Here is a 15,431-nt window from a genome sequence, read left to right on the forward strand (position 1 = left end):
AATTTTCCTTTTATGGTAACATTAGAATTAAATTCTAAATGTACTAGAAGTAATTATTTTCATTCAACACGGTTTTCCCGGGAAAGCCCAGAAATAATTTTCCGAGAAATTGATGGGTCTTGGATCCATTTTCTTACCGGGCCTTAAAAGACTGAGCAACACTTGAGCCTAAGCTTGTAAACGACAAAGATAGATTGTAAGTATTTGAGTTTGATATGATCAAAATTATGTTAATACTTAAATTAAATAGGTTCGACTCAAACTCGAATTCACTTAAGTTCTTAACGAGCCGAAATAAATTATTTGATGTTTGACTTAAAAAATTTCATGAGAAACTTAATATGTATATATTTATTATAAGTTTTTCATGTACTTAAGGTTATGTTCAAACTCGAAATAAGTCTTAGAATGTTTTGAGTTTAAGTTTTTTTTGAACTCGAGTCAAGCTTCATTTTTTTTCAAGTTCGAGTCAAACTTGACAATTTTAAGCTCGTAAGCTTTCAAGTCGAGCTCAATTTTAAACTTTTAGAGTCAAGTCGAACTCAACAATACTTAAAACTCGACTTGGCTCGTTTACAATCCTATTTGAACCAATCTTCTAAACTGTCTAAACTATATTCTATTTTATGATTGATTCTACCAATATTGTCTTTAAAATTCGAATATAAATCCTCTTATTAGAAGTGTAATATGTCTTACGAATTTTTCTAGTGATGGCTTTAACAATAAAATTAGGGTAAAGTATACAAATGATCCCCAAATTATAAAATTATGCTTTATTAAGTCCACGACTATTAAAAGTTACAAAATGATTCATGACTATAGGGAGTTGCTTTGTTGAGTCCCTTGACTATTAAAAGTTACAAAATGATCACTCGGCTATTCATTATGTTCCAAACTCATCATTTTCCGTTAAAAAATTAATGACAGTCTTAATTGGACGTTAACATGCTGATTGAGATATGATAAAATATAATATCATTATCTCAAAAAAACTATCATATCTCAGTCAACATGGTTAACGTCTAGCTCAGACAACCGTTAATTTTTTAATGGAAAATGATGAGTATGGAACATAACGAATAATTAGGTGACAATTTTGTAACTTTTAATAGTCGAATGACTCAACAAAAAACTCCCTATAATCGAAGAATTATTTTGTAACTTTTAATATTGTATTTTACCCATTTCATATGAATCCATTAGTCTTTGATTCTCAAATATATATATGAAATACGAGTGTCGATTACAAATATTTTAGAAAAATAAAGAATCGGAGCAACATAAATATACCTAAGAACAACATATGCAGATTCTATACTTCACTAATCAACGAACTCAAGGACACAACTGAAATTAAACACACCACGGTTTCTGATATGTAGTTTCTTAGTTTAAACCAAAAAGACTAAGTTACGTTTATCATACTAACGATGATGTCGACTAGGATTTCCTCAGAGTTATCGCAAGCGATGCAAGAGGTATACGGAAGAGGCTGCTAGAGAGAGTTGCTCCATCGGCACGCGGTTATTCTGATTTAAGATCTTGAGTAGGATAATAGTATGAGCCTCCGTTTTGAGCACCGTCGATCTTAGAACCCTCTTTCAACTGAATTACACCGGAATAAACACATTAGCGGAACAAAGAAACGAAAATCTTGAGCCGTAAGACGTGATATGCGAAGCTATGAGCGTAAACCCCTCATCTTAAGACTCTTGATGAAGCATATAATAAACAAGAAAAATTATTTGGAAACGACAGTTCAAGTATTCTACATTGTCTTTCAATCAAGCTTTTAAGTGACATCAACCAATGATTATATAAGCCCGTGTTCGAAAAAAACTCTGTTTAGAAAGTAATGATCTGCTCACATTTTATGGCAGTGTATATTTGAGGATAGTCTCATTTCCCCATTAGATAAACTAAAGTGTAAAACATGCCAAGGCAAGTGATAAAGGATATAGATCAAAGGAAATGAGTGGCTTACCTTCTTTAGGACCTTCTTATGATATCGGTAGCCCTAATCACACAAGAAGAAGATTTATTACACAAGAAAAGTTATCAGTTGATTACACAAGAAATCATGCATTGTTCGATTACCTTGTCGGTGCCATAGATATAATCACAATAAGTGAAAACCGAAGCGAAGTTGCTCTGGCTTTGTCCTCCAACATAGTGATGATAATCGTGGTAATCTGCACCGCCATAGAATGGGATAAATCTTGTGGGAGTCCAAGGGAAGTCATATCTGCATTACACAACTTATACCGTAAACAACCTACTTTTGCAGCAGAAATCACTTACTAGCTTTCGTTAAATTAAACACTGACAAACAAACCGTATTATGCTTTAATACAAAACCATATCCATGTCAAACACATACCCATATCCGACACTCACACTCTATTTTTTTTTTGATTAAGACACACACTCTAGTATGAGTAACATAGGTCATTGGGTTAACTCTATGTACCCAATTAATACTACAAATATCTTAAATTCTAAGTCATGATACTTTAAAAGAAGGTTTCATATAAAAAATAGACCCAAAACCAATTATACCAGATTAAGTATTTATTCGGCAACATTTGTGACAGACCGGTATGCATGTGATTTTCTATTATATGCTTTGACAATCATTATTAAAAAAAATCCAGCGGTCATCTTCTCTCTATGAAGCTTGATCGGATATCAAATATGGATATTTTAAGCCCCAATTATTGCCTAAAATTGCTACTCCTACAATGAACTATTCCAACAGCAATCACAGCTTCCTTCGGTAGCCCTGTTAACTAAAAACGTGAGTAACTGACTTCCCATCATCAGCAGAGAGTGGTTTTGGACATGCACAATCGATTTAGAACTATAGAATTCATTTCTTTATCCTCAATTTAATAATGTAACGACATCATGTCCCTTTTCCCCCTTAAATTCAGCTAAAATTTAGCCAGCAGACATAATAGTTGCACATAAGGTCAAAACCGATGTGGGAAACTATTGATGCTGCTTTACCAACAAAAAAAAATTGAATTATTGAATGAATGAATGCTAAGTCAGCATCATACCAGGTTAACCTCCATCAAATGAGACTGGATAGAAAGCATAAATGTCAAAGAATGTGATGGAGAGTAATAATCGATTTTCAAAAGTCGATGAAAAAGAATGCCTCGGGAACACTTGAAAAAAGTAGAAATGGATTTAACAATAAAAAAGAAACCATTGAATTATGGGTGTATATAATATATATAGAGAGACAGACAGACAGATTACAACATTCCACAATTTAAGGGGTAACTAGTGGTAATTCTCAGCAAAACAAAGTTTAACTTACGAAAAAGAAAATATCAAGCAAAAGTCAGCCAGTGTTGAAAGATCCTTAAAAATACAAGCAATTTGATATAGAAAGGTGGCTTTGAAAAGTAATGAAAATTTCTAAGGCTGGTATCATTCAGTCACAAGATTAAAGCAACAAAGGGCTTTGAGCAAAATAGAAAAGTAAAACAACATAACAAAAAGGTTAAGCTCTAGCATGCATACCCACTGTGTGTCTCAATTGCTTCAATTTGCCGTAAAGCTATCCATAACCAAAACGTGACCATATGCCCCGGAGCAATTGCTGGCCCCAGAAAAGACGGAATCCCAAGGATCAAAACTTCCAACCAGTGTGCATACGGCGCGGCAAAGCCGATTGGAGCAGTGTGTTCGTGGTGAACCCGGTGGATTTTCTCATAGCCCCATTTACCATGGAGGAACCTGTGAATCCAGTAATTGGTATAATCTTCTATCATGAAATATACAGTCAACTGAGCCACAATCTCCCACAGTGATGGCAATGGCAGCCCTGTTCTGATCCCTATCATCTGTCGAGAATGGACTTGTATTAGTAGATAAAATCCATTGTTCTTGAAATAATAAGATTACAGATTCAAAATCATTTGAATTAAGTGTATAAATAAACAGAGGAAATTAAATGTTCAAATCTTCAAGAATCTCACTAATGAAACTTCGTAAAAAACGAACTAATCTCACTAATTAAACAAATTTCCCAGAAAACTAATCAACAATATATATATATATATATACACCAATCTACCTTGTTGAACATGAAAATCTCATCAAGTCCATAAAATTGAAGTCAGAGAGTTCAAGACATCTTCATATTAACACAATTATATCCCATGAATAAACAAATTTCTCAATATAATAAATCACGTTCTCCAAAAACATCAATCTTTCACCAAAATGGCATCCCAAACGAAACGTTTGGGGGAAAAAACAACAACCTAAACCCATAAAAATCCTGGAAAATTGAATGAGTTTTACCTTAACTGAAGGATAAGACACTAGCTGCAAAGGACCCACAACGAGAATGAACATCCGCATCACATCCTTATAACACTGGAACATCTCAGACAACGTCAGGCTAACTTTGGGTTGAATCTTGTACTTATCGAATCCCAAAGATCTAATCATCTCGACGAGAACGAGGGGCAAAGGAACCACGGAAAATATCAGGAACAAAAACAGGATGTTGTGGAAATAAAGATAGTAATCCGATTTTTTAGCCGAGTAATTGAACCACAAAGTCTCGGCTACCGTCAGGTTCCGTCCGATGAAGGTGGCAGCCTCATCGATTGTATTGAACGGCAACATTTTTCAGTGTTGCGGCGCCGGTGGCGGTGATGGTGGATTTGTCACTAAGTCAAAAGATGCCGCAGTCTAAAGAGGAATCTTCAGCTTGCATGAATTAAACTCTTTCAAGACTGTGGTGTGGTTTGTTTTTTGCATGGAGGTTTGGAAATGGAGGGGGGATAAATATACGAGGATTCATTTAATATTTCTCATTTAAAATAGACGTGTTTAACATTTTTGACATCATCTATGTAGGTATATCGCTATTGATTATATTTCATCATTATTTGACACGTATTAAGCTAATAAAAATTTGAAAATTTTATTTTAAAATAAAAAATGATTTTTATTTATTTATTTATAAAAAATTATTTTTTCTTAAATAAAAAAAAATTCAAAACTCTATGAACTCTAATTTCAAACCCCTTTACCCATATCAGTCGCAGTTGATGTTGTCGTGGTTTTCATCCTTTATCCTCGACCACTTCAACTAATCGGATTCCAAAGCAAGACTAGAGGAATCATCGTTTGAATAGTTAGAATCGTCGCCCTTTGCTGGAATCTCTTAGTCGTTATAATTGTCAATTTATTATTGCAATCGTTGCTTAAAAGAACGGGGTTCAATCGTTCAACGTTTGTGCCATTGTGCACCGTCGAGATTTCGGTAGGGTAGTGAAGTTAACGACGGATGACGGTGGTATGGGGATTGAAATTAGAATTTTCAGGATTTTGTGTTTTCTTTAAATAATAATTTTAAGTTTTTTTCTTAAATTTAAAATTTTATAAAAACACGACACATATCAGGTAACGAAAGTTTTTAACGACTATTACAACGTAAACTCTTAAAAGAGTAATGTCAAAAACATTAGACATTTACATTGAGCAAACAAAAATAGACACCCAAAATTAATTTAGAATATAATTTGAATACTTATTTTTGCATTAAGCCTAAACTATATAAATTTTATTTAATTTTACAATATATTTGCAAAAATATACACAAATTTATTAATTTTTTTTTTAAATATAGTTATAAAATATAATTACAATCAATAAAAATTAATAAAATTGATATCACAAGACATGCAAGTTGAATTGAATTTATAAATAATCATAAGTAATTAAAAATACACTCAAATAAAGATTTTATATTAGATATGTAGATTTTAAAAAAATTTAAATTTATGCGATGTATGATTAAATTATTAATAAAACAAATTATACAAAATTTTAAAATTTTAAGTGACATGATCATATATCAACATCACTCAATTCATTCCTACCCCACGTTAACAAATTTAAAATAATGAGAACATAAATTCACATAAGATTGAGATCATAATCTTTACATACACAAATATATATAAATAAATTCAAATTTAAAATATTAAAAATTTAATATCTAAATTTTATTATATTCATATCTTAAAATTGAATAAGTATCGGTATGTTAAGTCAACTAACTATTTGTATGGAAGAAGTTAAGTTTCGATCTGATGGACATCTGAATGATTTATAATTGTCCTTTTGAGAAGGATGATATTAATAGTAAATTTCTTTTTAAAATGCATAATGACAAAAATATCGTTTTTTTGGATAATTCCATTTCATTACCCAAGAAATCATGAAACCTGCTACAGTTAACAGTCTACAATAAACATCAGATTATAAATCAGCAGACAGCTTTAGCAAAACAACTAACACAATAGCGGAAACAAAAACATTGAAACTCCCAGCTTAGGATATGCCCCAGTTAACACAGAGAGTTGCATTTATGGGGTCGACTATGCTGATAGTCCTTCCCTCCATACGGATCCAAATAGCTTCTTTGATGTCCTGCAAAACTTCATCCATTGGCCGAGCTCTACCCCCATAAAGTCTGTTATTTCTCTCCTTTCAAATGCCATAAACATGACCTGCCCAGGCAAGCTGAAGTACTCTCACAATGAGGGACTTACCCTTAAGGCAGTGAATTGCCCAACTCAGTTCACCATCCCAGCAACTAATCCCCCGATACACACCACATAAAGCAAGAATAGCTCCCCATAAGTCTTTTGCAAAAGCACAACCAAAGAACAAATGGTCTCTACACTCAGTCTCAATACCACATAATAATCAATTATCGTTCTCAATATTTAAACTCATTCTTAGAAGTCTAACCCGAGTAGGGAGCCTATTAAGAATGATGTTGAGTTAATCGATTGACGGAATTGGCCAAGAGGGGGTGAATTGGCAATTAAAAATTTGTTGGAAGCTTTTGTAGAAAATTGAAAGTAATTGCACAGCGATTTAGAGTGGTTAGACTTTCTCAATCAAAGTCTACGTCCAATACCTTAGCTATCCACACTAAGGATTTTCCAACAAATTCACTAATTTGTTCTTTCTTTTGAGGCCAAAGAGATAACCTTACAACACCCTCAAGAATATACCCCAATTCTTGAGAACACTCTTTCCCAAAGAGAATATTACAAATTTGCAAACTTACAAGGAAAACCTCTCAAGGTAAGATGTTTGCACAATTCTAGAACAAGAAAAGAACACTCACAAATAATTACAAATGAGCACAAATGGTGTTCTTTGAAAGCAAAATGAATATTGAAAGCAAAATTGGCTTGATATGCACAAACTTGGTGTTTGATGCTTTCTCTCTTGTTTCTCTATAATTTCTTGTTGATCAAGGGCTTCAGAACTTGTTTAAATACACCTTGAATCACTTCTGAACGTTGGGGATGATTAGTGAATATCATATAGCCGTTTTAGTGTGAAAACAATTAATAAAACAGCTTGGAGCGTGGGGGGAATCGGTACCCCCTATGGGGAATCGGTTCCCTAAGTGTAAAATTCAAATATTTTGACCGTTATACAAGGGGGGATCGGTACCCCCTGGGGGGAATCGGTTCCCTCCGAGCATACTGGAATTCTCGGAGCCAAACCATTCATGGGGGAATCGGTACCCCCTTAGGGGGGAATCGGTTCCCTCTGAGCAATCTGGAATTTTTGGCTTTGAAATGGTTCGAAATACTTTGTAAAATTATTTTGAAATTGTTTTAAGATTAAAACTTAATTTTACACTTTGAGTAAGGATTAAAAATGATCTTTGAAAGATTTGGAGTAATGTTTTGATATTCGAATAATTCTATCGAATATACTTAGAAAATCATTTGGAAAATCTTAAAATTCATTTAACTTAATTTGTTATATCGAAATATCAAAATGTTTTCAACAATCTCCCCCTTTTTGATATAACAAAAACATTTTAGTAATTTTAAGATTTTGAAATCAAGTTTTGAAATTACTCCTCCTTACTTTAACACTTCTCCCATTTATCTTTTAAAAACACTTTAACACTTCTCCCCCTTTTTGTTAAATCAAAAAGACATTTTAAAGAATTTAAACAAGATTTTGAAATCAGTTAGCCAATTGATTATATATAATATAAGCTGCTAAGATCACAAGCAAGAGAAACGTTAGCCATTAGTTTCATAATCAATATTCATAATTAATGTGAAATGGCAAAATTGGTCATATATCTAATCATGAAGTAAATGATGCAATAATGAATAAATTTAATCACACCAAATAGATAATTTCTAACCATTCATAAATCCAAACAAATTCAAAGTCAATCAATCCACAAATTCAAACATTCCAAAATATTCAAAATGTTAAAACAATAAGTTTGGAGTTCAAAGCAAAACATTGAATCACATATCCATATCAGGATGAGGAAAACGAGCTCGCATAGCGGCCATTTTGTTAGTGAGGTCATTAATACCTGCGTTGGTTGCTTCATTATTTGCACGCATTTCCCGAAGAATTTCTAATTGTTGAGCACCCATTGTGGATAAATGGGACTCTATAGAAGTAAAGCGCGAATCCATAGTAGCGTATCGAAAATTGAATGTCTCCATAAAGGATTGAAAATATGGAGGCATTGGATGCGTTTGTTGTGCTTGCTCTTCGGGCTACTCCTCGGGTTGCTCAGGCTCATCTTCGGCTTCATCGATGTCTCGTATTAATTGCTCAAGCTCGAGATCTTCGTCAGCTTCGGGTGGAGCTTGTGAAGAACTAGCTCCCGGAGTATTTGCAGAAGATCGAACCCATTCACCGGTTTCCTTATCCTTAATCCATCCCGCTCTCATTAAGGAAAGTAGGTTAATTTGTTTCTTAAGGGGAAAAACGGCATCTAGACCGACTCTAAGCCCAGCTTTGGAAAACAGATTACTCAAAATGCAACCGTAAACAAGAGAGGAACAGAGTTTCTTGTTAGGAACAAGATTTACGGTTTCAACAATTTCAGCAAAAATAATATGAGGTAGGTTAATTTTAATATTGTTTTCGAAACAATGTAACCACCAAAGATCTAAGACTCTAAGAGTAGAATAACGACCTCTGGATGGTCAAAACCACCAAGAAATCATTAGATGAAGAAAATGTTCATGTAGGTCTAGGACACTCGCACTATCTCTTCTTTTATAACGAGATCCTAAAACCTGTTTTTCATTTGAAATACCATCGTTATCTAATCCGAATGTATTGGCTATGTAATCCGAGTCAATATATAAGAATTGTCCTAGGAGGTAGGAACGAATTCCTATGGTTTCGGTTTCAGTTTGGTTTTTAACACAAACGGCATTAGAATAGAAAATACGAACAAGTTGATGGTAAATAATGGGTTCAAGGTCAAAGAGTTTATCAAATTTCCACTCTTGTAAAAGAGGAAGATATTTAAAATTGATAGCTAACATAGCTTGACGAGAAGGAATACGTTCTTCCCGGATTTTGTAAGAGTCGAAATATTGATAATACCAAAAACGATGATTTCTAGGACCAGGATGATTGAAACACGAATTTTGGATAGTCAAATTATGATCAATGGGATTAGGATTAGAAATTGGAATAGAAGGAGGATTTGGAGGTGGATTTGGTTGACGGTGTGAACGACTAGATGAAGACCTAGCACGTTTAGGATTGGACATGGTTTAGGAAATCGGAATAGAATTGATAACCTGCAATTTAGAAAACACATGTATGCAATTCAATCAATCCCAAAACTCAATTGAGTCCTCAATATTTCAAGGTTCTCTAAATCAATCTTAATGGGCAAAGTTTTTGAAAACCTTTGAAAAATATGGTTTTGAGAAATAATATATACATAGTTTTCATAACAACAATATAATTCAATCAAAACACAATAATTTGAAAATCAACATTTTTTTTATTTCGAAATTTTAGAAAATTTTGGAAAATTATTGTGTTTTTGATGAAATTAGTTGTGATATCTAGTTTCTAATCACTAAATAATCAATGCCCGATCTAAAGTTCAACCTATTACTAATTAAAACTAGTTCTATGATCATAAATTGATGAAATAGAAGTTTTGGAAAAATACCTTGAAGGATTTCGGATTTGAGTGAGATTAGATGAAGTTTGCACGTTTTTGATGATTCCAACAGGTTTAGAGGATGATATTTGAAGTGAATTCTGATTAAAAACGTTGATTTGAGGCAAGAATGGAGATTTGAGAGAGTAGAGGTAAGAAACGGCGTGAAGGAATAAGAGAGGGTTTGAGCAAATATTAGGTTCTGGCCGTGTTAAAACCAGAACCCTAGGGGGTATCGATTCCCCTGTGGGGGGAATCGGTTCCCCTTCAAAGGGGGAATCGGTTCCCTCAAGGGGGGATCGATTCCCTCTGCACCAAAATGCTAAAATCTGATTTTAAACATCCAAAATGCTAAATTAATTTCCTCTAGTGGTATTGGCAACTCATATATTAAAAATTAATCATGTTCAAACAATTCAATTAATCTTTAAACGATATCTGAACATAAAATTAATTTTTCATCAAGAATCATAAACTCCCCCTAACTAATAGCAATGAATGCAATCAAAAAATTACTATTATAAGCATTTTTCATTTATTATTAAAAGTGCTAAAATTATTTTAAACACTCAGTGAAGATAGATTGGTCAAACCTAATTCTCTCCTAAGTGTCCAAAATCGTTCCTTGTCTAAAGGTTTTGTAAAGATATCCGCTAATTGGTGCAAAGTATCAACAAATTCTAGAACTACATCTTCCTTAGTGACATGGTCTCTAATGAAGTGATGTCTTATTTCAATGTGCTTAGTTCTAGAGTGTTGGATGGGATTTTTAGTGAGACAAATAGCACTAGTATTGTCACACTTGATAGGAATGGTACCTACTTCAATTTCATAATCAAAAAGTTGTTGTTTCATCCATAAAACTTGTGCACAGCAACTACCAGCTGAAATATATTCGGCTTCAGTGGTAGATAATGCAACACAATTTTGTTTCTTTGAAAACCAAGAAATTAGCATATTTCCAAGGAATTGGCAAGTACCGGAGGTGCTTTTCCTATCTAATTTGCATCCTCCATAATCCGCATCAGAAAAAGCATGGAAGCTAAAGCTAGAGTCTCTAGGATACCAAAGTCATAAACTAAGAGTGTCTTTAAGGTATCTAAAGATTCTCTTAACAGCTAGTAAATGTGATTCCTTAGGACATGATTGAAATCTAGCACATAAGCAAACACTAAACATAATATCCGGTCTACTTGCAGTTAGATAAAGTAGAGATCCAATCATTGACCTATATAATTTAACATCTACACATTTACCTCCTTCATCTAATTCAAGCTTTGTTGAAGAGCTCATTGGAGTGTCATGAGGTTTCCCATTTTCCAGTCCAAACTTCTTGAGCATATCTTTGACGTACTTAGCTTGATTGATGAAGATGCCATCTTTTCTTTGCTTGATTTGGAGTCCCAAGAAAAATGAGAGCTCCCCCATCATTCTCATCTCAAACTCACTTTGCATTAGCTTAGAAAATTCTTGGCAAAGAACATCATTAGTAGAACCAAATATTATATCATCAACATAAAATTGAACTACTAATAAATCTTTACCTTTATGCTTCAAAAACAATGCAGTGTCAACCTTCCCTTTTGAAAAACCTTTTTCAATTAAAAAAATTTGACAATCTTTCATACCAAGCTCTAGGAGCTTGCTTTAAACCATAAAGAGTTTTTGTCAATTTTAAAACATGATCCAGAAAATTTGAATCTTCAAAACCTTAAGGTTGTTCCACATACACTTCTTCTTTTATAAAACCATTTAAAAATGCACTTTTAACATCCATTTGATATAATTTAAATTCATTGAAACATGCAAATGCTAATAACATTCTAATTGCTTCCATCCTAGCTATGGGAGCGTATGTTTCATCATAGTCTATGCCCTCTTCTTGAGTATACCCTTGAGCAACAAGTCTAGCCTTGTTTCTCACTATATTACCACTCTCATCAAGCTTATTTCTAAATACCCATCTAGTACCTACAGTAGATTTATTACTAGGCCTTTCAACTAATGTCCATACTTTACTTCTCTCAAATTGATTTAACTCTTCTTGCATAGCCATAATCTAATGTTCATCATTTAATGCTTCTTTAATATTCTTAGGCTCTATGCATGAGATAAATGCAACATAATTACAAATATTTCTAAGAGAAGATCGAGTTGTTACCCCTTTTGATGGATCACCTATAATTTCACCATCCTTGACATAGTTGTACTCTCTTGGATAAGATACTTCCCTTTCTTCAATGGTTGGATTCTCAAGAGGATCATGAGTTTCCTCATTTTTTGTTTCTTCCTTTGATGATGGTTCTCCAACGTCATGTCTAACGTCATTTGCATTTATAACACCTACATCATCATTCACACAAGAATCCTTCCTCGGAAGGGGATTATCATCGAAAACAACATGTATAGACTCTTCTACAACTAAAGTTCTTTTATTAAATACACGATAGGCTTTATAATTTAAGGAATAACCCGGAAAAATTCCTTCATCACTTTTAGCATCAAATTTGCCAAGGTTTTCTTTACCGTTGTTTAAAACAAAACATTTACATCCAAAAGGATGAAAATAACTAATGTTAGGCTTTTTTATTTTTTGAAAATTTCATATGGAGTTTTCTTTAAAATTGGCCTAATCATTACTCGATTTACAACATAACAAGAGGTATTTGTGGCTTCCGCCCAAAAATATTTTGACAAATTATTTTTACAAAGCATGATTCTAGCCATTTCTTCTAAAGTTCAATTTTTCCTCTCAACAACTCCATTTTGTTGAGGGGTTCTAGGTGTTGAAAAATTATGGCTAATACCATTAGATTTACAAAATTCAGTAAATCCAAGATTTTCAAATTCAGTTCCATGATCACTCATAACACTAGTTATAGAGTAACCTTTTTCATTTTGGATTACTTTTGAAAATGTGATGAATTGTTCTAATGCTTCATCTTTAGTATTTAAAAATAGAACCCAAGTATATATCTAGAATAGTCATCTACCAAGACAAATGCATATTGTTTTCCACCCAAGCTAGTAGTTCTAGTTGGCCCAAAAAGATCTAAATGGATCAATTGTAAAACTCTACTAGTTGATACATCATTAATGGATTTAAAAGAAACTCGCTTTTGTTTTCCTTTAGCACAAGCATCACAGATTTTATTATTATCAAATTTAAGCTTAGGCAACCCTCTTACTAGGTCTCATTGAATTAACCGTTGAAAAACACTCATACTAGCATGTCCTAGTCTCCTATGCCATAACCAACTATCATGTTCATCCTTAGCAACTAGGCATAAATTAGTCATATCAAAAGAATCTAAATGCACCATGTAGATATCCCTATTTTATGACCAATAAGCATAATCGAAAGTAGATGCAATGTCAATCAATTTTGTAATCATTTAAAATAAAACATTGTATCTTTTATCAAATTTATTTTTTCAAAAGATTATGCTTTTAACCCATTCACATATAAAACATTATGCAATGTTGATTATAGAGAGTAAGAGCACATGCATAGAGTTTTTGAAAATGTTATGCATTAAAACTTTATAATATTTAAACAAAAATCTATGCATAAACATTAAAAATTTCAGATCAAAATTTTGCAAAACCAAAGTTCTTGAAAAATCAATATCAATTATTAAAGAGATATCAATTACATTTTAAAAACAATTTTGACCAAAAAATAATATGATGAACTAGAGTTTAAAAAAAATTACCAAAAATTACCATGTTCATCATACAATATTTTTCAACATACATGAGATAAAACATAATCATTTAGAATTATTTAACATTTAAAACCTCATGCATGCATAGAATAAATGAGCAACCCAATAAAATAAAAAAAATTAAGTTTAGAGGTTACCCATTACTTTTTCATGTGTGGCTAGAGCATCTTGAATATCATCAACTTCATCACCATTGCTCCCACACACCTACAAGAGACATTTAAGTAGATTTTGGTATCCAAATTGCTTTGGATCCTTGAACATTAGTTTCAATGCCTCTTGTTCCTTTTGGAATCCATACTTGTCTAATTTTAAATCGTTTTCCTTTCTTTAAAGGACAAGTATGTTCCTTATGACCATGATAATGACAATGTGAACATATTGTCATTATTGAACTAGATGAATTATTTAGAATGATCTCTTTTTCTTTTGTTGAACATTCAAGCTTATCTTTTAAATTGAAATTTTCTTTTTCAATACTTTCAAATTTCATTTTTTGAGAGTTCTAAATCCTTCTTCAAGATTTCATTTTGATTTTCAAAATCCATTTTCATTTCTAGAAGAAGTTTGTTTAATTTGAAATTTTTTTTTTCAAAGTTTTCAGATTTTATTTTTGAAAGCTCTAACTCCTTTCTCAACATTTCATTTTGATTTTCCAAGTCTGTTTTAGCTTTCAAAAGAAGATCATTTTTAGCAATAAATTTAGAAATCAATTTATTGTATTTGGAGTTCATGGTCTCAAACTCCGAAAATAATTTATCATAAGCATCTTGTAACTCATTAAAAGATTTTGAATTTGATATATTTGAGTTAGAAGATACCTTTGGCTCTGTTAGAATAGAGACATCACTTTTATTGGTTCTTCTTCTTCCTTGTCTCTATAGATCTCCTCAAGCTTATCCCATATTTTCTTGGCACTTGAACAAGAAGAAACTCCTTTATATACATTAGGATCAATTGCACAACACAACATCTGCATAGCCTTTGAGTTTTGTTGAGCTTCATTCCGTTCTTGAATACTCCGCTTCTTTGCCTTCTTAGTAGGAGAGGAATATCCTTTATTGCTTATCATCCAAGCTTCCATATCAAATGCTTTGATGAATATCATCATACACCTCTTCCAATGACGATAATTTGTTTCATTTAAGTGTGGAGGCACGTCAATTGGTCTGGATTCTTCCATGGAGAATGAACCGGAAGTGGACGCCATCTTTATCGATTTAACTCTTCCCGGATCGACTCAAGAGGCGATTAAACCTTCAAATGAGTTAGGTTCTGATACCAATTATTGAGTTAATCGATTGACGGAATTGGCCAAGAGGGGAGTGAATTGGCAATTAAAAATTTGGTGGAAGCTTTTGCAGAAAATTGAAAGTAATTGTACAGCGATTTAGAGTGGTTCGACTTTCTCAATCAAAGTCTACGTCTACTACCTTAGCTATCCACACTAAGGATTTTCCAACAAATTCACTAATTTGTTCTTTCTTTTGAGGCCAAAGAGATAACCTTACAACACCCTCAAGAATATACCCCAATTCTTGAGAACACTCTTTCCCAAAGAGAATATTACAAATTTGCAAACTTACAAGGAAAACCTCTCAAGGTAAGATGTTTGCACAATTCTAGAACAAGAAAAGAACACTCACAAATAATTACAAATGAGCACAAATGGTGTTCTTTGAAAGAAA

General features: G+C 32.8%; 1 protein-coding gene across 1 annotated transcript; it reads right to left on the reverse strand.

Annotated features, from left to right (window-relative positions):
• Nucleotides 1-1,421: 1,421 nt before the first annotated feature.
• On the reverse strand, nt 1,422-12,784 carry LOC120192020 (methylsterol monooxygenase 1-1-like). Its single transcript, XM_039194866.1, has 6 exons — nt 12,773-12,784; nt 4,324-4,752; nt 3,538-3,860; nt 2,101-2,248; nt 1,988-2,020; nt 1,422-1,608 (listed from the first exon to the last, which is right to left on the reverse strand). The coding sequence occupies exons 2-6, from the start codon at nt 4,651-4,653 to the stop codon at nt 1,528-1,530; spliced, it is 915 nt and encodes a 304-aa protein (XP_039050797.1). The 5' UTR covers nt 4,654-4,752; nt 12,773-12,784; the 3' UTR covers nt 1,422-1,527.
• Between the last annotated feature and the right edge of the window lie 2,647 nt (nt 12,785-15,431).

The sequence above is a fragment of the Hibiscus syriacus genome, unplaced genomic scaffold, assembly GCF_006381635.1.
Source record: "Hibiscus syriacus cultivar Baekdansim isolate YM2019G1 unplaced genomic scaffold, ASM638163v2 tig00116971_pilon, whole genome shotgun sequence".
Lineage (NCBI taxonomy): Eukaryota > Viridiplantae > Streptophyta > Magnoliopsida > Malvales > Malvaceae > Hibiscus > Hibiscus syriacus.